General features: G+C 67.9%; 3 protein-coding genes across 4 annotated transcripts; 1 reads left to right on the plus strand and 2 right to left on the minus strand.

The window, feature by feature from the left end:
* Window positions 1-41: 41 nt before the first annotated feature.
* On the plus strand, window positions 42-2,800 carry TIGD5 (tigger transposable element derived 5). Its single transcript, XM_051841775.2, has one exon. The coding sequence runs from the start codon at window positions 101-103 to the stop codon at window positions 1,787-1,789; it is 1,689 nt and encodes a 562-aa protein (XP_051697735.2). The 5' UTR covers window positions 42-100; the 3' UTR covers window positions 1,790-2,800.
* A 4,297-nt stretch (window positions 2,801-7,097) lies between these two features.
* Window positions 7,098-13,756, minus strand: PYCR3 (pyrroline-5-carboxylate reductase 3). Its single transcript, XM_051841826.2, has 6 exons — window positions 13,596-13,756; window positions 12,364-12,428; window positions 9,323-9,502; window positions 8,776-8,988; window positions 8,484-8,576; window positions 7,098-8,389 (listed from the first exon to the last, which is right to left on the minus strand). Exons 1-6 carry the CDS (start codon window positions 13,753-13,755, stop codon window positions 8,207-8,209), a joined length of 894 nt encoding a protein of 297 aa, XP_051697786.2. The 5' UTR covers window position 13,756; the 3' UTR covers window positions 7,098-8,206.
* A 3,520-nt stretch (window positions 13,757-17,276) lies between these two features.
* Window positions 17,277-21,437, minus strand: GFUS (GDP-L-fucose synthase). Of its 2 annotated transcripts, none has more exons than XM_051841824.2 (11): window positions 21,285-21,437; window positions 20,732-20,888; window positions 20,369-20,483; window positions 19,555-19,683; window positions 19,399-19,472; window positions 18,655-18,788; window positions 18,518-18,582; window positions 18,278-18,344; window positions 17,835-17,914; window positions 17,582-17,681; window positions 17,277-17,484 (listed from the first exon to the last, which is right to left on the minus strand). In XM_051841824.2, the coding sequence occupies exons 2-11, from the start codon at window positions 20,875-20,877 to the stop codon at window positions 17,429-17,431; spliced, it is 966 nt and encodes a 321-aa protein (XP_051697784.2). In that variant the 5' UTR covers window positions 20,878-20,888; window positions 21,285-21,437; the 3' UTR covers window positions 17,277-17,428. The 2 variants fall into 2 exon arrangements, with proteins under 2 accessions (XP_051697784.2, XP_051697785.2); XM_051841825.2 differs by lacking the exon at window positions 21,285-21,437 and adding an exon at window positions 21,081-21,218.
* Window positions 21,438-21,989: the final 552 nt, after the last annotated feature.

Here is a 21,989-nt window from a genome sequence, read left to right on the forward strand (position 1 = left end):
CCCGCCCCGCGCGCCCCGCCCCGAGCGGCCGGCGCGGGCGGGCGGGCGGGCGTGTGGCCCCCGGGCCGCCGCCGCCGCCGCCGCCGCCGCCGCCGCTGCCATGCATCCCGCGGGCGCCCCTGCCGGCCCGGCCCCGCGCCCCGCCCCCGCCGCGGCCGCCGGGAAGATGGCCTTCCGCAAGGCCTACTCCATCAAGGACAAGCTGCAGGCCATCGAGCGCGTCAAGGGCGGCGAGCGGCAGGCCAGCGTGTGCCGCGACTTCGGCGTGCCCGGCGGCACGCTGCGCGGCTGGCTCAAGGACGAGCCGAAGCTGCGCTGGTTCCTGCAGCAGCTGGGCGGCGAGGTGGGCCGGCAGCGCAAGAAGATGCGGCTGGCCAACGAGGAGGAGATCGACCGCGCCGTGTACGCGTGGTTCCTGGCGCTGCGCGGCCGCGGCGTGCCGCTGTCGGGGCCCGCCATCCAGGCGCAGGCCGAGGCCTTCGCGCGCCAGATCCACGGCCCCGCGAGCACCTTCAAGGCCAGCCACGGCTGGTTCTGGCGCTGGCAGAAGCGCCACGGCATCTCCAGCCAGCGCCTGTACGGCGCGCGCACGCCCGCGCCCGCGCCCGCGCCCGCGCCGCCGGCCCCCGCCGAGGGCGGCTACGGCGACGAGCAGATCTACAACGCCGACGTCACCGGCCTCTACTGGCGGCTGCTCCCCGAGCGGGACGCGGGCCCGGGGGGCGACCGGGTCACTGTGCTGCTGGCCGCCAACCTCACGGGCAGCCACAAGCTGAAGCCGCTGGTCATCGGGCAGCTGCCCGACCCGCCCAGCCTGCGCCACCTCAACCGGGACCAGTTCCCGGCCTCCTACCGCTACAGCCCGGACGCGTGGCTCAGCCGCCCGCTGCTGCGGGGCTGGTTCTTCGAGGAGTTCGTCCCGGGCGTCCGGCGCTACCTGCGCCGCAGCTGCCTGCAGCAGAGGGCCGTGCTGCTGGTGGCTCACCCGCCCCGGGCGCCCGCCCCGGAGGAGGGCGAGGACCCGCCCAGGCGCTGCCGGCCCGAGCCGCTGCAGACCCCCGACGGCGCGGTGCGGGTGCTGTTCCTGTCGCGCGGCCGCGGGCGCGCGCGCATCCCCGCGCCTCTGGAGCAGGGCGTGGTGGCCGCCTTCAAGCAGCTGTACCAGCGCGAGCTGCTGCGGCTGGCCGTGTCCTGCGCGGGCGGCTCCCCGCTGGACTTCGCGCGCAGCTTCATGCTCAAGGACATGCTCCACCTGGCCGGCCTCTCGTGGGACCTGGTGCAGGCGGGCAGCATCGAACGCTGCTGGCTGCTGGGCCTGCGCGCCGCCTTCGAGCCGGGCCAGCAGCCCGCGCGCCTCGCCGAGGAGGCGGCCGAGCGCAGCCGGGCGCTCAGCGACCTCACGCACCTGGCCGCGCTGGCCCACAAGCGCCTGGCGCCCGAGGAGGTGGCCCAGTGGCTGCACCTGGACGACGACGGAGGCCTGCCGGACGCCTGCAGGGAGGAGCTGGGCCCCGCGGCCCCTGCGACCCCTGCGACCCCGGCCGGCCTGGCCTCCGACATGGGGGGCAGGGAGGAGGAGGCGGCGGCGGGCGACCCAGCAGGAGGAGGAGCCTCGGTGCCCACCGCTGGGGAGGCCGTCCGGGGCCTGGAGACAGCTCTGCGGTGGCTGGAGAGCCAGGACCCCAGGGAGGTGGGGCCGCTGCGGCTGGTGCAGCTGCGCTCGCTCATTGGGGTGGCGCGGAGGCTGGGGGGCCTGGGGCCGTCGGGGGCGCCTGATGATGGTGTGTGACCACACGGAGCAGGTGCCCTTGGTCCTGCTCCTGCCTCCACGCCTCTCCTCCGCCCGAGGCTAGCCCACCCCAGGGGCTCTGCAGCTTCCAGGGACCCCAGCCTGCCTCGCTTGAAGGGGCTTGGCTGGTGAAGGGTGCACTGGTCTTGGAGCAGCTGGAAGAGAGGTCTGGGTCCAGGCGCCTCGCAGGGCGGGGGTGTGCTCTGGAGGGCAGCTGGCTGTGGCCCCTGTGGGGCCGAGGCCTCCGGGCTGGACCTGTCCATGGCTGCTCTCCCTCCCGCCAGCCACCAGACACTGGACAAGGGCCCAGAGCTGCAGGTGCGGGTCATCTTTGGGGGGCAGAGCCCTGGTTTTGTTACCGTTTTTATACGTCCAGCCCGTTCTTGGGGGCCCCTGTGGCCCAGCCTGGGAGGACGGCGCCCCGTGGTACAGCATAGTGAGGAGGGTGGGGCTCCCTGGTGCAGCGCAGTGAGGGGGCGGGGCTCCCTGGTGCAGCGCAGTGAGGAAGGGTTCCTTTTCACTTGGATGCCCAGTTCTCCCTGAGCAAATTCTGTCCTGAACAGATGTCTCATTCCCCGGGCTGCAGGGCCTCTGCACCGGGCCCGTGACCTGCCCAGTGGCAGGACGGGCTCCTTGCCTGCGCGCCAGCCACAGCCCAGCCGACCACCAGAACAATCTGCAGTGCCTTAGTGCTGGCTGCATAGGCCCCTCCCCTGAGACCCCCACCTGCCCTGGAGCTGCCAAACGGGTGCTGGGGGGCGTGTCAGAACCTTGCAGGGGGTCAGGGACTGTCTTGCCAAGTTGTGGTCAGAGCCCCCAGGAGGGGCCTGCTTCAGCCACTCTGTCTGCCCCCCATGGGTCCCAGCCTGCAGACCTGGGGATGGGGGTGCAGCCACAGGGGGCATTGGTGGGGGGGGGAGGGGCCGTGTGCTGGCCTGGCAGGGGTAGCTGGGGGCATACCCCCACAGCAGTCTCCACACATGTCCCAGAATAAACAGGTCCTTGAACTGCTGCCTGTCTCTGGTCTCAGAGTGAGGGACGGTGTTGGGTGGTAAAGGAAAGGGCCCAGCCTCTGGGCCTGCTGACCACTGGCCACCTCCACGTCCAGCGTCCCGAGCCTGGGGCCCTGCAACAGCCTGGGCTCGGGCAGGCTGGGGCTGGCCCTGGGTCTCCAATCCGAGCGGCTGGGGCTGGGCTGGGCTGCAGGACTTTAGTGTGTTCCATGCATCACCTCCTAAATGGCCCTGGGAGCCGGCAGCTCCCCTCAGCAGGGCTGTGTCCAGGTGAGGGCTGCACACCTGGGCCTTGCACACAGCCCAGCGGCCTCAGGAGCTGCGCCTCACCAACACTGCTCCCTGGTGAGCGTCTCTATCTCGTCCAGAGCCAGCCCTCTCCTGGGTCCCCAAGCCCATGGTGGCTATGTGTCCTCAGCCTCTAGATGGTCCCCGGGCAAGGCAGGTGCAGGCTGGGCTGGGACCTGAATGTCAGGTGTGCGCCTGTGCTGGGTGGGATCTGTGTGACAGTGTGCGCCTGTGCTGGGCGGGATCTGTGTGTCAGTGTGCGCCTGTGCTGGGTGGGATCTGTTTGTGAGTGTGCGCCTGTGCTGGGCGGGATCTGTGTGACAGTGTGCGCCTGTGCTGGGCGGGATCTGTGTGTCAGTGTGTGCCTGTGCTGGGTGGGAATTGTGTGTCAGTCTGCGCCTGTGCTGGGCGGGATCTGTGTGGCAGGTGCAGGCTGGGTGGGACCTGAATGTCAGGTGTGCACCTGTGCTGGGTGGGATCTGTGTGACAGTGTGCGCCTGTGCTGGGCGGGATCTGTGTGTCAGTGTTCGCCTGTGCTGGGTGGGATCTGTGTGTCAGTGTGCGCCTGTGCTGGGATCTGTGTGACTGTGCACCTGTGCTGGGCAGGATCTGTGTGTCAGTGTGCACCTGTGCTGGGTGGGATCTGTGTGACAGTGTGCGCCTGTGCTGGGCGGGATCTGTGTGTCAGTGTGCGCCTGTGCTGGGCGGGATCTGTGTGACAGTGTGCGCCTGTGCTGGGCGGGATCTGTGTGTCAGTGTGCGCCTGTGCTGGGCGGGATCTGTGTGTCAGTGTTCGCCTTTGCTGGGCGGGATCTGTGTGTCAGTGTGCGCCTGTGCTGGGCGGGATCTGTGTGTCAGTGTGCGCCTGTGCTGGGTGGGATCTGTGTGTCAGTGTGCGCCTGTGCTGGGTGGGATCTGTGTGTCAGTGTGCGCCTGTGCTGGGTGGGATCTGTGTGACAATGTTGCCTGTGCTGGGTGGGAATTGTGTGACAGTGTTACCTGTGCTGGCTGGGATCTGTGTGTCAGTGTGCGCCTGTGCTGGCTGGGATCTGTGTGACAGTGTGCGCCTGTGCTGGGTGTGATCTGTGTGTCAGTGTGCGCCTGTGCTGGGCGGGATCTGTGTGTCAGTGTTCGCCTTTGCTGGGCGGGATCTGTGTGTCAGTGTGCGCCTGTGCTGGGCGGGATCTGTGTGTCAGTGTGCGCCTGTGCTGGGTGGGATCTGTGTGTCAGTGTGCGCCTGTGCTGGGTGGGATCTGTGTGTCAGTGTGCGCCTGTGCTGGGTGGGATCTGTGTGACAATGTTGCCTGTGCTGGGTGGGAATTGTGTGACAGTGTTACCTGTGCTGGCTGGGATCTGTGTGTCAGTGTGCGCCTGTGCTGGCTGGGATCTGTGTGACAGTGTGCGCCTGTGCTGGGTGTGATCTGTGTGTCAGTGTGCGCCTGTGCTGGGCGGGATCTGTGTGTCAGTGTTCGCCTTTGCTGGGCGGGATCTGTGTGTCAGTGTGCGCCTGTGCTGGGCGGGATCTGTGTGTCAGTGTGCGCCTGTGCTGGGTGGGATCTGTGTGGCAGTGTGTGCCTGTGCTGGGTGGGAATTGTGTGACAGTGTGCGCCTGTGCTGGCTGGGATCTGTGTGACAGTGTGCGCCTGTGCTGGGTGGGATCTGTGTGTCAGTGTGTGCCTGTGCTGGGATCTGTGTGTCAGTGTGCGCCTGTGCTGGGCGGGATCTGTGTGACAGTGTGCGCCTGTGCTGGGCGGGATCTGTGTGTCAGTGTGTGCCTGTGCTGGGATCTGTGTGACAGTGTGCGCCTGTGCTGGGCGGGATCTGTGTGTCAGTGTGCGCCTGTGCTGGGCGGGATCTGTGTGACAGTGTGCGCCTGTGCTGGGTGGGATCTGTGTGTCAGTGTGTGCCTGTGCTGGGTGGGATCTGTGTGACAGTGTGCGCCTGTGCTGGGTGTGATCTGTGTGACAGTGTGCGCCTGTGCTGGGTGGGATCTGTGTGTCAGTGTGCGCCTGTGCTGGGTGGGATCTGTGTGTCAGTGTGCGCCTGTGCTGGGTGGGATCTGTGTGTCAGTGTGTGCCTGTGCTGGGATCTGTGTGTCAGTGTGCGCCTGTGCTGGGTGGGATCTGTGTGACAGTGTGTGCCTGTGCTGGGCGGGATCTGTGTGTCAGTGTGCGCCTGTGCTGGGCGGGATCTGTGTGTCAGTGTTCGCCTTTGCTGGGCGGGATCTGTGTGTCAGTGTGCGCCTGTGCTGGGCGGGATCTGTGTGTCAGTGTGCGCCTGTGCTGGGTGGGATCTGTGTGTCAGTGTGCGCCTGTGCTGGGTGGGATCTGTGTGTCAGTGTGCGCCTGTGCTGGGTGGGATCTGTGTGACAGTGTTGCCTGTGCTGGGTGGGAATTGTGTGACAGTGTTACCTGTGCTGGCTGGGATCTGTGTGTCAGTGTGCGCCTGTGCTGGCTGGGATCTGTGTGACAGTGTGCGCCTGTGCTGGGTGTGATCTGTGTGTCAGTGTGCGCCTGTGCTGGGCGGGATCTGTGTGTCAGTGTTCGCCTTTGCTGGGCGGGATCTGTGTGTCAGTGTGCGCCTGTGCTGGGCGGGATCTGTGTGTCAGTGTGCGCCTGTGCTGGGTGGGATCTGTGTGGCAGTGTGTGCCTGTGCTGGGTGGGAATTGTGTGACAGTGTGCGCCTGTGCTGGCTGGGATCTGTGTGACAGTGTGCGCCTGTGCTGGGTGGGATCTGTGTGTCAGTGTGTGCCTGTGCTGGGATCTGTGTGTCAGTGTGTGCCTGTGCTGGGCGGGATCTGTGTGACAGTGTGCGCCTGTGCTGGGCGGGATCTGTGTGTCAGTGTGTGCCTGTGCTGGGATCTGTGTGACAGTGTGCGCCTGTGCTGGGCGGGATCTGTGTGTCAGTGTGCGCCTGTGCTGGGCGGGATCTGTGTGACAGTGTGCGCCTGTGCTGGGTGGGATCTGTGTGTCAGTGTGCGCCTGTGCTGGGTGGGATCTGTGTGTCAGTGTGTGCCTGTGCTGGGTGGGATCTGTGTGACAGTGTGCGCCTGTGCTGGGTGTGATCTGTGTGACAGTGTGCGCCTGTGCTGGGTGGGATCTGTGTGACAGTGTGCGCCTGTGCTGGGTGGGATCTGTGTGTCAGTGTGCGCCTGTGCTGGGTGGGATCTGTGTGTCAGTGTGCGCCTGTGCTGGGTGGGATCTGTGTGTCAGTGTGTGCCTGTGCTGGGATCTGTGTGTCAGTGTGCGCCTGTGCTGGGTGGGATCTGTGTGGCAGTGTGTGCCTGTGCTGGGTGGGATCTGTGTGTCAGTGTGTGCCTGTGCTGGCTGGGATCTGTGTGACAGTGTGCGCCTGTGCTGGGTGGGATCTGTGTGTCAGTGTGCGCCTGTGCTTGGATCTGTGTGACAGTGTGCGCCTGTGCTGGGATCTGTGTGACAGCGTGCGCCTGTGCTGGACTGGGAAGCCCGACAGTATCCTCTTTCCAGTAAGGAGCAGGCTGCTGAGCCCACTGCCTGGCCGTGTGTGCAGCCCCAGAAGCTGGTCCCAGAGCCTGTGGTGGCACACGCCTGTTGGCAGGAAGCTCTGGTGGTGGCAGATACCCACCTCCGCTGGGCCTGTGAAGTGGCAGAGAAACCCAGCCGGGGGGTGGGAGCCCATGGTGTGTGTGGGTGGCGGTGCAGTGGCAGTGACCCCCCCCATCCTTGGCCACCTGCCGGTCCTGGGGACTCACAAGCAGACAGGCACCCTTGCGGCCCCGTGGGACATGCACGTGGCCATCTCCTCAGCGGGGGTGGCTACGGTCAGACCACTGGGCTGAAGATGGACAGGGGAAAGATGGGAGAGGAAGGGGAGGTCCCTGACCCCGTACACGCCCAGCGGGGCTCGCTCATGGGGGCACAAGGGGGAGGCTTGACCCCAGCTGCACGCTGCAGAGGACGGGGGGGTGGGGTTCCTGCTGTGTGGACCTTGCTGATAGCCACCCAGAGGGCAAGGACACTACTAACAGGTTGAACAGGAGAGCTCGTAAGCACCTCTATTTTAAACTCTTAACTTGTGATCCGAAGGGCGGTTCTGGAACACAGCAAGGATGGGACATGAAGCCGGGATTCGGAATGCCTGCGATCACACCCTCTGTCCACGCTGCTCAACGGTGTTGGCAGTGTGAGGCGAGGAAGGGCCTCAAAGACCCGCGGCCGGAGCCCGGTGCTCCCTCCCCCACACCCGCCACTCGGGGAACAGTCCCGGCCCTGGGCTGTGGTCGGCTGGGCGGGGCTCCACACACGCTGGTCACAGCCAGGACCTCCGAAGCGTAGCTGCGCTGGTCGCCGGCGGTTGGCAGGGGCTGGCTCCGATTCAGCAGTGATCTCTCTGGGGGCAGGTGGTCCTCTGGTGGCTGTCCCCAGGGTCCCTGCCCGCAGGCGGCCTGCACCAGACCTGCAGAGCCCGGCCAGCGAGTGGGCCCTTGGCGGCAGGGCTGCCTGGGAACGGGGGTGGAGCTACGGGGTGCAGAGCGTGGGGGGGGGGGGTAGGACATCGCTCCTGTTCTCTGGATGCCAGGAGCCCTGTTTCGGGCGGGGGTTAATTTGTGTAAGGTCACCCAGCCGGCAGATGGCCCAGCGGGGACCGCCCTCTCACGGCCAGCCTCAGGAGGCTGCTGGGGGGAGGTGAGGGCAGGGCAGGGAGGCCAGGGGAGCCCTGGGCAGTGTCCGGTGCCGGGGACCGAGCTGCAGGTGGCCAGCCGCTCATCGGGGCTGGCGGGAAGCTCCGGCTCCCCATGGCGGCCCCACCCCACAGCAGGCCATGGGCCCCTGGGTGGAGCCAAATGAGAAAGCTGGCCAGGCAGCGCCCCCGGACACTGGGAAATGCAAAGGGCCTGCGTCCAGACCAGGTGGCTGGCCGGGCTGCTGTCGCCTGCAGCTGTGCTCACAGAAGGCAGCCCCCTGCACGGTGCCAGCTCTCAGGACCAGTGTCACCGATCACCAAGGGCTCACCAGGGGCCACCGCCCTGGAGCCTTCTGCCATGCGGGGGAGGGGGCCTGCCTGCTCAAAGCCTGGCCCCTTGCATTTCCCTGGGGCGGGGCACGGAGGGCGAGCGGCTGCTGGCTTCACCCAGAGCCTACTTCCTGCTGAGCTCCTTGGCCCGGCAGGTGGCCGCCTCCACGGCACTCATGGTGGCCGCGCGCAGCCCGCCCTGCTCCAGAGCGTGCAGCCCGTAGATGGTGGTGCCCCCGGGCGTGAGCACGTCGGTGCGCAGCTGGGCCGGGAGCCGCCCCTCCTGCAGCAGCATCTTGGCTGTCCCCTGGAGGGAAGGGGGTGGTGATGCCTCAGCAGCCGCCCCCGGACCTGGGCCCGAGCTCCTGGGGCCTGCCGCGTCCCCGGGCCACCTCACTCACCAGCAGCGTCTGCGCAGCAATGCGGTGGGCCAGGCCGCTGGGCATGCCCATCTTGATGGCGCCTTCAGCCAGGGCCTCAGAGAACGTGCAGGCCTGCGGCAGCGTGTAAGTGCAGGGGTCAAGGCCAGGGCTGCGCTGGCCCTGGTACCCAGCCCTGCACGCGTGCGCAAGACCGCAGCCCAGGGCCCAGCAGGGGCCGCCCGTCGTTCCGTCCTTGGGGAGCAACCTGGAGGCCCCTGCAAAGAGGGCTGGCCTGCCGGGGTGGGGGGAGGGGAAGGGCGCGAACACTCACGAAGGCCACGCCGCTGCCGCTCAGGCCGGTGTGGATGTCCACGTAGGCCTCGGGCACCTCCTCGCACTGCCCGCAGGCTTCTAGAAGGTTCTGCAGGAGCCTGGCTTCTCCGCTCCCAGCACAGCGGCCCAGGGCCATCACCATGGCCCCCTCCTGGACCATGCAGGGCAGGTTGGGTGAGACCCGCAGCACCCGGGTGTTCGGGGGCAGCAGCTGGTGGAGAGAGGGTGGAAGCAGGCAGCCCGTGGGGCCAGGCCCTGTGGACAGACACCCAGGGCTGCAGACTCTGTCCCCCACGCCCCAGGCCGGGCCCTGTGGATAGACACCCAGGGCCGCAGACTCCATCCCCCACGCCCCAGGCCAGGCCCTCCCAGACAGACACCCAGGGCCACAGGATCTGTCCCCCACGGCCCAGGCCAGGCCCTATGGACAAACACCCAGGGCCACAGGCTCCATCCCCCATGTCCTGGGCACAGCAGCAGGAGTGTCCCTCACCCCAGCACCTAACCTAGCTGGGCCACTGGAGCCCCCCGGGGCAAGGCCTCACCTCCTCCAGGGTGCTAAGCGGGACCCCGGCAGCCACGGACACCAAGATGTGCTCCGTGGTGACCGCAGAGGCCAGCTCCGCCAGGACGCCAGGCAGGACGTGGGGCTTGGTGGCGAGGATGACGAGGGAACAGGTCTGCAGCACCTCCTGGTTCGAGTGGGTGGTCTGGCAGCCCAGAGCCTGCGTGGGGGACACCAGGACAAGAGCCGGGGCTGCGTGACCGGGGTGACCCCCTACGCCGCGGAAGGCTGCCTGCGTTCCCCCACGTGGCCACGGCCTGGCCTGCACGTGTCTGCACCAGCCCCGCCCACCACTGCAGCACACACGTGCACACCCCTGCACACCCCTGCTCAGGCCTCCAGGACCCTGCCCAACACTCTCAGCGTAGACACTCTCAGAACCTCAGCTCCAAAAGCCCCGCTCCCTGGCCCCGAGAAGCAGCTGAGGGACTGGGGTCGACAGGCGTCGCCCTGGGCCCCTGGGGGACCCCTCGTCTGTCGCTCCCCCTCTTCGTGGAGGAACGACACAGAACCCTGCGCTGTTCTTTCGTCTGCTCGGCCCTCCCCGGGTTTGCTGCTGGTTCTTCCCGGGTTGGCTACTATCCCTTCCACCTCCGTGGAAGGGCGGTTCCCCCTGCCACATTCCCCACTTCCGCAGGGGAGCGGCACACCGCCGGCCAGCTCTCTCGGGGGCTTCTCGGGGGCTGCTCAGGTGTTCCTCAGGTGTTCCCCTTAGATGTTCCTGGTGCATGTTGTCTCTCTCCTCCTTTATAGTCCTCTTCCACCAATCCCAACTCGGCTGCCCACACGCCGAGTACGCTGCTCTCCTCCAATCAGGAGCAAGTCCTACTGTTTATTGGTTGAACTGGAGGCAGCTGGGTAGAAGCTGTTTTCTCCTCTCCCAGCGCCATATTGTGGGAGAGCAGGTGCATAGAATAAGTCTTAATTCGAGTAACTTAGTCTAGTCCAGGTTGCTCCCCACAGATCCCCCTTTCTTTTTATTTTTTGGCGTTGATACGCGCCTGTCTTCGGTGCCCCGTGGCACACACTCTGCTCTGCTTGCTAGAGTTGCCACAGGTTCTTACAAGTCCTATCAATCAGGCAAACCGAATCCGGGTCCTCTCTTCGCCATGTTGTGAGGAGGTTTTTAGGCGCTGATGCGTGCCTGTGTTCGGTGCCCTGCAGCGCATGCTCTGCTCTGCCTGCAGGGGCTTACAAGCCCTAACAATCAGGCAAACCGAATCCAAGCCTTCTCATTGCTGTATTGTGGGGGAGACTTATTAGTGTTGGTTCGTGCCTATCTTCGGTGACCTGCAGCTCATACTCTGGTCGAGCTGCCTGCTGGTGCTTACCGCCTTACTAATCAGGCAGACCGAATCCAAGCTCTCTCATTGCTGTGTTGTGGGGAGGCCTTATTGATGTTAATTCGTGCCTGTCTTCGGTGACCTACGGCGCATAAGCTGCTAGCCGCCCGCAGGTGCTCATCGCCTCACTAATCAGGCAGACCGAATCCAAGCCTTCTCATTGCAGTATTGTGGGGAGGTCTTTCTATTTCTCTATTTCTCTATCTCCAGGCATTCCTATTTCTCCCATTTTACTTCTGTCTGCCAACATTCCTATTTCTCTCATTTTACTTCTAAACTTCTGTTTCTCTTATCCCCGCGGCTTCCCGGCGGCGCCCGCCCCGAGGCTGCTTCTCGGCACCTCGCCCCGCGGCAGCTTCACGGCTCTGCGCGGCTTCCCGGCGCCTCGCCCCACCGGCGGGTTCCCGGCTCTGCGCGCACGCTCCGCAGTCTCCACGCACTTCGCGCCTGCACCACGGCCTCACGCCAGCCCCGCGTTCCCTATCTATTCACGCCCCGTGCTCTCTCTGCACGCGGCGGCTTCCGCGAATGTTTCCGCCACCATCGGCATTCAGTCCAAGTTCCCCGGACTAACCTGGCGAATTCCAACCTGGCGGCCCACGTCTCTGCCTCTGGTTCCAGATTTTCGCCTCTTGCTCCCCGGGCTGACTTGAAGAATTCCAAGATGGCTTCCGTTTCCACCTTGGCCTGCACTTGCGGCTTCATCCTCCCTAACATTTTTCTCTACCCGGTATGTTTCCCTAAGTTTTCTTCCAACAATATTCCTCCCTCATTTCTCCTGGCCTCTCCCCACAGTCCGTATCCAAGTCTAAGTTTCTTATAGGTTTCACTTTCACTTTCAACCTGCAGTCCGTATCTGAGTCTAAGTTTCTTCTTGCTTTCACTTTAAATCCTAACTTCTTTCCCACAGTCCGTATCCGAGTCTATGCCTAGGCTTTCAATAGCTTCTTCTGGCACCTTTTTCGTCCGGCTTTTCCCTAGGCTGTTTGCTAGTCTCTCTCTCTGGCATTTTCCACTTCTTCCCGTTTCTTCCCTCTTAGGTATCCTATCCGTCCTAAGTTTCCTATCCGTCCTGGGTTTCCTATCCGAGTCACGGCACCACTATGTCGCTCCCCCTCTTCATGGAGGAACGACACTAAGCCCTGCCTAGGCTTCCTATCCGAGTCACGGCACCATTATGTCGCTCCCCCTCTTCGTGGAGGAACGACACAGAACCCTGCGCTGTTCTTTCGTCTGCTCGGCCCTCCCCGGGTTTGCTGCTGGTTCTTCCCGGGTTGGCTACTATCCCTTCCACCTCCGTGGAAGGGCGGTTCCCCCTGCCACATTCCCCACTTCCGCAGGGGAGCGGCACACCGCCGGCCAGCTCTCTCGGGGGCTTCTCGGGGGCTGCTCAGGTGTTCCTCAGGTGTTCCCCTTAGATGTTCCTGGTGCATGTTGTCTCTCTCCTCCTTTATAGTCCTCTTCCACCAATCCCAACTCGGCTGCCCACACGCCGAGTACGCTGCTCTCCTCCAATCAGGAGCAAGTCCTACTGTTTATTGGTTGAACTGGAGGCAGCTGGGTAGAAGCTGTTTTCTCCTCTCCCAGCGCCATATTGTGGGAGAGCAGGTGCATAGAATAAGTCTTAATTCGAGTAACTTAGTCTAGTCCAGGTTGCTCCCCACACTCGTCCACTCACCCGGAAGTGGCAGAGGTTCCTGTCTGTCGGTGCGCTGGCCATCACATGCTGCGCTTCCACCTTCCCTGGAGAGAATGGAGAAGGCAGAGGGGGCGGTGAGAGGGTGGGAGGAGTCTGCTCCCCCCGCCCCGCCCAGCCCTGGCCCCTAGAGACTGGGTGATGTCCCGCCCGCCTGGGGCGACACAGCAGGTGCACTGATTTCATGGGGCAGCCACCGCCCCCTGCCTGCTGCTGGACATAGGGGCCAGGAGCTTGGCCTGTCCAGTGAGCACACGGACCCCAGGGGCTTACTGGCCGGGGCAGTGGGGAGGGCAGCACAGTACGGTGGCCCAAAGGGAGCACCAGGCCAGGGAGTTGTCCTGGTTCTGAAGGCACCTGACCACAGAAGGCTCACTGGGGCCAAGCTTCCCTGGAAGGGGGTGGTGGTGCTGGGATGGCCACGTGGCAGGGAGCTGGGGAGACCGGGCTGAACAGGAAGACAGCCCATCAGCCCCTGGACACAGCCGGGCATCAGGGTGGCCGCTTGGGCTCAACATCTGTGACAGCGGCTCCCGGAGCCCGTGGAGCCGGGGAGGCAGGTGATCCCCGAGACCTGCTGGGCGCTCTCCCGGCTGCTCCCCACTCCTCTGCACCATGAGCTCTGGCTGACGAGGGCAGAAAGGCAAAGGTCGCCCCTCCCGGTGCCCGCGTGGCAGGTGCAGCTTTCCAAGCTCTGGGAGGGTGCGCGGGCGATGCCCCCTCCCCCCGCCCAGGAGACACCTGGCTGTCCGCATCTCCCGACAGACAGCCGCCGGGGATGCCCAACACCCTAGGGCCGCAGACGTCCACAGGACTGAGGGCGCACAGACGGAAAAACCAGCCTGGGGCTCAGGAGGGTGAACCTCACCCAGGCCGTGAGGCCAGGAAGCGGGCCACGCGGGCCAGCACCGTCTCCAGGAGCCGCCCACGTAACCGCACTTCCAAAAGCGGAGGAGACGGATGGAGCTAACCTAAGAGCGCTCTACGTGACAGCACGTCCAGGCACGGTGCGGAAGCGAGCCACGTCCTCGGCCTGCCTCTCCCCTCCTCTCCCCTCCCCTCCCTCCCCGCCCCTCTCCCCAGTCCTAGGTCTACAGAACCCGGGAGCGCCGCACTCCGCACGCCAGCCCGCGTGGCCGCGGACAGCCGGCTGTGCGCCCGGGAGCGCGGTCCGGAGGGGACCCGCGGGCGCCCTCCCGCCCCGAGCCCGCTACCTGCTCGGATGAGGCCCCGCGCGATGGCCTCCGCCATGCGGCCGGCGCCCACAAAGCCCACGCGCCGCGGAGCCGCCTCCGCCGCCATCGCCGCTGCCGGCACTGGGCCCGTCCCCCGCGGCTCATTGGCCGAGGTCGCCGGAGAGCCGCATCCACCCATTGGCTGAGCGCCGCGGGGGGCGGGGAGGGGCGGGGCGTCGCGGAGCAGGGCGCTCTCCGCCGCCGGTGGGTGGGTCCGGGCGACTGGGCTTCCAGGAAGGGCCACCCGCTCGGAGCTGGTGAAAGGCCCGCGCGCGCAGACCCGGGAGCCCCGAGCGCCCGCGTCAGCCGGCTCCCGGAGCCGGGGCCTCCCCGCTGCCCTGGGGCGCAGGAGCGCTGGGCGAGCCCGGGGCGGGCGTCTGCGTGCCTCAGCACATCTCGGGTTGTGGGGGTCTCACCCGCCACCCGGGCTGAGGCGGCGAAGGCGTTCTGTGGTCTCTGAGCCCCATGACGTCCGCCGCGCTCCGCACCGGCGAGCCCCACCCCCGCATCCCTTCCGAACCGCAAGGCAGCGGCCGGACGGGTGCACCTGTCCCTCACGCCGCGGTCCACTGGGCTGTGGCAACAGTCCCTCCGCAGCCAACACGCACGCACACGCACCCACGAAGAGGCACGCGTGTGCGCATGCACGCATCCACAGAGGCACACCCACACAGGCACTCCTGGGCGCACACACACCCATCCACGCAGAGGCTCGCGTGGGCACCAACACACGTGACATGCCAGTCTCACCAAGATTCGAGAGCAAACAATGCCGGGGAGGGAGCGATGGGGACTGGGAGGCTGCTCCGGTCACTGCAGCCGGAAGGTGCAGATGCTGGACAGCTGGGCCCACAGTGCTGGCCCTCCCTGCTGCTCTGGTCTGGCTCTGCGCCTCTCCCCGCGTTCACACCGACTCTCGGAGGTCGACAGCTAAGGGAGGTGGGCAGAAGCTCTGACAGCCGGGGTCACGCTCCTGGCAGGTGGGCAGCAGACCAGGCCCAGGGAGAGGGTCCCTGGGAACCAGCGTTTGAGTGGGGACGGGAGAGTGGGGCAGAGGCTGCAGTGACATGGCCGGGAGGGACAGCAGGACACTGGGACCCTCCAGGGCTGCAGCCCGAGCACCCAGTTAGAGGGCGATGGAAGCAGTGGGCTTGGTTTTCTAGGAGATGGGATGGGTGGGGCCACGGGCTGACCCCCCCAGGGAACTGTGGTCTGGATGCTTTGTGCCAGTGTGAGGTCGCCCTGCCCACCTGCAGCCGTCCCTGCTGCCCCCTCTGTCCCTGCTCTCCTGGCTTCCTGGGACTGCGATGCCCTGGGACAAGGACTGAGGGACACGGCAGGGACCTGTAGCACCCAGCCCCGTGTCACAGTGGAGGACAGGAGCCGGCTGCCTTCGGTGAAATGAAACAGATAAGGGCCACCAGTCACAGCTGTGGGGACAGGACCCAGTGGCCCAATGCCAGCCGCCCTGGCAGTGGGCAGCTCCGCTCCTGTCCCAGCCGTCCCTGGCAGTGAGCAGCTCCGCTCCTGTCCCCACCGCCCCTGGCTGTGGGCAGCTCCGCTCCTGTCCCAGCTGTCCCTGGCCGTGAGCAGCTCTGCTCCTGTCCCCGCTGCCTCTGTCCCCGCCGCCCCTGGCCGTGGGCAGCTCCGCTCCCGTCCCCGCCGCCCCTGGCCGTGGGCAGCTCCGCTCCCGTCCCCGCCGTCCCTGGCCGTGGGCAGCTCCGCTCCTGTCCCCGCCGCCCCTGGCCGTGGGCAGCTCCGCTCCTGTCCCAGCTGTCCCTGGCCGTGAGCAGCTCTGCTCCTGTCCCCGCTGCCTCTGTCCCCGCCGCCCCTGGCCGTGGGCAGCTCCGCTCCCGTCCCCGCCGCCCCTGGCCGTGGGCAGCCCCGCTCCCGTCCCCGCCGTCCCTGGCCGTGGGCAGCCCCGCTCCCGTCCTCGCCGTCCCTGGCCGTGGGCAGCCCCGCTCCCGTCCCAGCCGTCCCTGGCCGTGGGCAGCTCCGCTCCCGTCCCCGCCGCCCCTGGCCGTGGGCAGCTCCGCTCCCGTCCCAGCCGTCCCTGGCCGTGGGCAGCTCCGCTCCTGTCCCACACCATGTTGGCTGGAAGCCCATCAGCCACTTGTCACCTGCCAAGTGCATCCCTGGACCTCTGCTGGGCCCCTCCCACGGTTCCAGACCTGCCTGGCCCAAGGGGCATTCCCTGGACCCTCACATGGACAGGACCCGCACCCACAACCCAGGTCCTGGGCTTCAAGGCCCATGAGCCAGAGAAGCCAGCACCCCGGCGCAGCAGGACTGGTGGTGGGAGACGGCTGAGAGGCAGTCAGGGACGGCTTCCTGGAGGAAGAGCCACTTCAGGGGAAACCTGCAAGGTGGGGAGGCCTGGGGCAGGAACTCTGGCTTCCCAGAGGGAAAGGGGTGGTGACAGATGCTAGAGGCTCAGCTGGGCCCAGGGGTGCAGGCGCCCAGGTGTGGGCTCGGGGGTGCAGGCATCCAGGTGTGGGCTCGGGGGGTGCAGGCACCCAGGTGTGGGCTCGGGGGGTGCAGGCGCCCAGGTGTGGGCCTGGGAGTGCAGGCACCCAGGTGTGGGCTTGGGGGTGCGGGTACCCAAGTGTGAGCTCGGGGGTGCAGGCACCCAGGTGTGAGCTCGGGGGTGCAGGCACCCAGGTGTGGGCTCGGGGTGCAGGCACAGGTATGGGCTCGGGGGTACAGGCACAGGTGTGGGCTCAGGGGTGAAGGCACAGGTATGGGCTCGGGGGTACAGGCACAGGTGTGGGCTCGGGGGTGCGGGCACCCAGGTGTAGGCTCGGGGGTACAGGCACAGGTGTGGGCTTGGGAGTGCGGGCACCCAGGTGTAGGCTCGGGGGTGCGGGCACAGGTGTGGGCTCGGGGGTGCAGGCACAGGTGTGGGCTTGGGTGTGCGGGCACCCAGGTGTGGGCTCGGGGGTGCAGGCACAGCTGTGGGCTTTGGGGTGCAGGCACAGGTGTGGGCTCGGGGGTATAGGCACAGCTGTGGGCTTTGGGGTGCAGGTACCCATGTGTGGGCTTGGGGGTGCGGGCACCCAGGTCCGACTTGGGTGCCCGGGACAGGGAAAGTCACCAATGCTGCCCAGGTAACACGGGAGACAGGAGCGTAGGTGAGGACAGCAAGGGGCTCCCGGGAGACCATGGCCAGGGATGGGCCCGGTCCTGGCGGCCCCCACACCAGGAAGGCTGTAGGCAGCAGGACCTGTGTCCACGCCCCAGCACCACCCCGCGGGGAGACTGGCTCAGCCTTCTGGACTCTGGTCTCCCCGCGAAGAACAGGGACTCCGGTGAGGGTGCTCGCCCCCTGGTGGCAGAGCTGACCTGCGCCGGCCAGGCTGAGGCCCCGGCCCCAGGCACGGTTGCTTCCGAGCTGTCCAAAGCCCGGCCCCGCCCAGGCCATCCTGTGGCTTCCCAGAATCCAGACAGCGGGTCCTGTGAGGGCCTCAGGGCTGAGGCAGGGAGGCCGGGGCGGGCGGTCACCCAGGCCTGCCGTGCCCTGCCTCGCCCGGGCCCGCTCCCGCCTCCCGTCCTCACCCTCACTCTCCACGCCTCCTGCCCGCGGAGGGCCAGCAGCCGTCCGGCTGGGCAGCACGGGGGGACCCGGCCGGGGGCGGCTGGGCACACAGCTGCCGAGGCCAGGCCTGTGAAATGCACTTTATTGGCAGCACGCTCAGGCCGGGCCTGCCCAGGCCTCGCCTTCCCTGAGGACAGACACGAAGCGGGCGTCCTGGCACGGGGGTGGAACCCCTGGGCTCTCGGCAGGGTCTGAGGCGGTGGCCCCGGCGCTGGCTTCACTTCCGGGCCTGCTCGTAGTTGTCGGTGAACCAAGCACAGGTCTCCTTCACGGCTGCAGGGGTGGGAGGGGCCCGAGGACACAGGGCCACTCTGAGCTGGGCTCCCCGGCCGCACAGGGAGGGGCTGCGGGGCCCGAGGGGAGGGCTCACCCTGCTTGAAAGGCGTGAACCGGAAGTCGGGCAGGTAGGCCCGGAGCTTGCCGTTGCTGGCCGTCTTCTTAAACTGCCCGTCAGACTTGCTGGCGTCGAACTGGGCGCCTGGTCAAGGCCACAGCCGAGAAGCATCCCCGCCCCCTGCCTTTCCTGGGGGCCTCGGGGAGCCGGGGGGACCCCGTCCTGCTGCGGGGAGGGGCTCGGGGAGGACAGGGCGTCCATGCAGCTCCCCGCTGCAGCCAAAGGATACGGAGACTTCCCCCTGGAAGCCCATGGCCTCCACCACGGCCTCTGCAGCCTCAGCGATGGACACCTCCTCCTCCTCGCCCACTGCGCGGCCGGCCGCAGCGGGGTCAGGCCCGGGCCCAGCGCCGGGGCTCCCGCCCCTCCCAGGCCTCGTCAGGAGGCTGGGCTGGGCCTGCCCCGCCCCCACCCCGCCCCTGATGGTGATGGGCTGCACCTGCCCCGCTCCAAGTCAGGATGCTGGCCTGCACCTGCCCCGCCCCCGCCCCTACATGGTGATGGGCTGCACCTGCCCTGTCCCCTGACATGTGATGGGCTGTGCCTGCCCCACCCCCTGATGGTGACGGGCTGCACCTGTCCCGCTCCGTATCAGGATGGTGGGCTGCGCCTGCCCCGCCCACACTATGCCCCCAACAGGGTGATGGGCGGCGCCGGCCTCCCCCAGCGCACCTGACAGGATGATGGGCTCCACTTCCTCGTATTCCCGCAGCACCCAGAGGAGCAGCCGCGCCAAGTCCTGGAGGCCGGACGGGAGGGTGGGAGCCGGCCCTGCTCATGGGGTACTACCGGGCCTCCCCCGACGGGCCCCCTGTGGCCGGTCCTGCCTCCCCGTGCACCGGCAGCTCCCGTGGGGACCCCACAGACCAGGACCGCTCCTCCCGCCGCCCCGCGCGCCCCGTCCCTACGAACCAGCGAGTAGATGAACTGCCTCCGCGGCCTGCCGGTGCCCCACACGGTCAGCGCTGCGCCGCTGCCTGCGCGGAGGACACGGTCAGAGCAGAGCGCCCTCCGGCCGTGCTCGGGCCGCAGGCCGCGCGCGCACTCACCCTTGGCCAGGTGCACCTTGTGGATGAGCCCGGGCAGCACGTGGCCGTCCTCGATGTTGAAGTTGTCGTGGGGCCCGAACACGTTGGTGGGGATGACGGCGGTGAAGGTGCAGCCGTGCTGCTGGAAGTAGGCCCTGCGGGGGCGGGGACGCAGCGTCTCGGCAGCCCGCCCGGCCCCCGCCCCAGACTGCGAACCCCACTCCTGGCCCAGCCCGCCCGGCCCCCGCCCGCGAACCCCGCTCCCGGCCCCCGCCCCAGACTGCGAACCCCACTCCTGGCCCCGCCCCAGACTGCGAACCCCACTCCTGGCCCAGCCCGCCCGGCCCCCGCCCCAGACTGCGAACCCCACTCCTGGCCCAGCCCGCCCGGCCCCCGCCCGCGAACCCCACTCCTGGCCCAGCCCGCCAGGCCCCTGCCCCAGCCCGCGAACCCCGCTCCCACCCCCCGCCCCAGACTGCGAACCCCACTCCTGGCCCAGCCCGCCCGGCCCCCGCCCCAGCCCGCGAACCCCGCTCCCGGCCCCCGCCCCAGACTGAGAACCCCATTCCTGGCCCAGCCCGCCCGGCCCCCGCCCGCGAACCCCGCTCCCGGCCCCCGCCCCAGACTGCGAACCCCACTCCTGGCCCAGCCCGCCAGGCCCCCGCCCGCGAACCCTGCTCCCGGCCCCGCCCCAGCCCGTGAACCCCACTCCTGGCCCAGCCCCCGCCCCAGCCCGCGAACCCCGCTCCCACCCCCCGCCCGGACCTGTTCTGCACGTCAATCATCCTCTTGGCGTACGCGTAGCCGAAGTTGCTGCTGTGGGGCGGCCCGTTGTGGATCTGCCGAGCGGAACGCGCGCTGAGGCCTCCCCTTCCCGGCCCCGCCCCGAAGGGCCCCGCCCCGCCGGGCCCCGCCCCTCACCATGGTCTCGTCGATGGGGTAGGTGGTCTTGTCGGGGAAGATGCAGGTGGACAGGCAGGAGACCACCTTGCGGGCGCGCACCGCGAAGGCCGAGTGCAGCACGTTGTCGTTGATGTGCACGTTTTTCCTCTGCGGGCGGGGCGCGGATCGAGACCCCGGCCCTTCCCCAACCCTCAGGGGTGGAGCCCTCGGACAGGAGTGGTCCCAGAGCCTCCCCGTACCCCCTCCAGTGCTGCTGGAGCGCCAGCCCTGGCTCCCTGGGGAGAGGAGAGGTACCCACCCCGTCCAGGGCTGCTGAGGTCAGAGCGGGAGTGGGGGGGTGGAAGGAGCCACAGAGGCCCAATTTGTCCCTGGGGTGCCGTGGGACCCCCACTCCAGGGGGAGAAGGGGCCCCTCGGTGACCCTTGCACAGAGGAACCCACGCAGGCCTGGCTACCCAGCAGCACCAGGTCTTGGTCTGCCCACCCTCCCAGCACCCACATCCCTTCCCCAAGCTGGCCCCGAGATGGCCAGGGCATCTGGACTGTCTTAGCAGAGGGCGGAGGTGGCGGCCAGGCCACCTGCTTGGCACGCTGGGAGCAGGTGGGCCTGGGGCAGAATGTGGTCACTGGTGCAGGCCACGCAGGCCAGGCTGCTGCCCACAGGCAGGGGGGTCCGAGCCGCCGCGGGGGAAGGGTCCTTATACCACAGCCCTCCCCACCAGGGCACACAGCCCTCACGGCAGAGACTGGGGGTCAGCTCTGCAGCCCGTCCCACCTCTGCTCCCGGGGGGAAACCCGAAGCCCACCAGGAGCCTGCTGGGCCCCTCGCTCACCCAGAAGTCCAAGTTGTATTTAATGTTCCGGAAGAGGCCCCCCACCATGGCGGCAAGGTGGATGACGTGGGTGGGCCGCACTTTCTCAAACAGGGCTCGGGTCTGCGCTGCGTCCCTGGGGGAGCCGGGTGTCAGGGGCCCCACGGGGCCGCAGTAGGGGGGCATCCAGTGTGGACGGGAGCGAGGGCATCAGGCAGGGAGGGACCCAGGACGTCTGCTGGGCACACCCAGCCCAGGCCAGCCACCTGGCGGGCAGGTCCGGGACACGTGGCCACTGCCAGGCTCAGGGACAGGCCCAGCCTGGAGCTCGGTGGTGTGGAGCGGGCACGGGGGGGGGGGAGTCCCCGGGGATGGCTTCCTCACGTGAGATCCGCGTCCTTGGAAGAGACAAACACCCACTCCTCTCCGGGCAGGCCGGCTCCATCCGCTACCACCTTCTGAATGGCTTTGCCCACCAGCCCAGAGCCTCCGGTGACCAGGATCCGCGTGGACCCCTGGGGCTCACCCATGCTGGCTGCACCTGCAAGCCCGGAGGCTGTGAGGCCCCCTCCTGTCCCCTCTGTTCCCCGGGCGCTCGCGGCTTGCAGCCCTGCACGGGCCTCCAGGGTACGGACAGGAGGGAGGCAGGGGCGGCCCCCAGCTGCAGCCCCGCGCCCACCCGCTCCGGAGTGAACCGCAGAGCGCTCGCGAGCCTGATCCCTCCCGCACAGACCTCCGGACACTCCGCTGGGAGCGCCGCGCGACCCCACGGCCAATCCCGACCCGGGGTGCGTGAGTAGCTGTCACCGCGGCCGGGGTCCCGCGGTCGGCGCCGCCCCCAGGGGGCTCCCTGGCCCTCCCAGAGCACGCAGGGCCCGGGCCCGGGCTCGCCACGTCGCGCCCGCGAGGGTCCCCACGGCGTCCGGTGCAATCTCACCTGTCACCAGCCCCACCTGCCCGGCGGGTAGATCTGCTTCCGGCGCCTGGCGAGTCTCCGGCCACGCGCGCGGCCAGGGGGCGGGGCGGGGGCGGGACCGCGTCCTCTTCCCGCGGCACTCTGGGAAATGTAGTCCCTGAGCCGCGCGCCACTTGGGAAGTGTAGTCCGAGGCCGCGCAGGCACCTGGGAAGCTTAGCCTCACTCGGAAGGCTGGCGCTCCGGGTCCCAAGGCAGCAGGTGGCCACAGCGGCTAAATCCTGGCGGACACCGCGCCTGAGCCCTCACTGGGGACTCTGAGGGCACCGGACAGTCGGGAGCGGGGCCGCACGCGATTCTCGAGCGTCCCTCGCTGACCCTCCGATGTCCTGCTCGCCTCATGTTCTCGGCCCCCTCGGGGAGCCGGACCTCCGTGGTCCCGGGACGCCGAGGTTCGGCCGAGGTGGGAGCCGCGCCGCCCACGGACAGAGGCGCCTTTGCCGGCGCGGAGGCCTGACCGGTGCCGAGGGACCCCGCACCCACGCGCGCTCCAGTGCGCGCTCCCGGAGTCGCCGGCCACGCTCCGGTGCGGGCTTTCTGTCGCCGTGCGGTGTCTACCAGCTGTCACTCCCGCTGCGACAGCATCTCAGCACGCGAGTTGCTCGGGGGTGACACCGAGCCGTGTCTGGAAAGCGGTGGTTTCGGACGAATTTCCGCCGCGCAGTTGA

Source organism: Oryctolagus cuniculus, chromosome 6, assembly GCF_964237555.1.
Source record: "Oryctolagus cuniculus chromosome 6, mOryCun1.1, whole genome shotgun sequence".
Taxonomy (NCBI): domain Eukaryota; kingdom Metazoa; phylum Chordata; class Mammalia; order Lagomorpha; family Leporidae; genus Oryctolagus; species Oryctolagus cuniculus.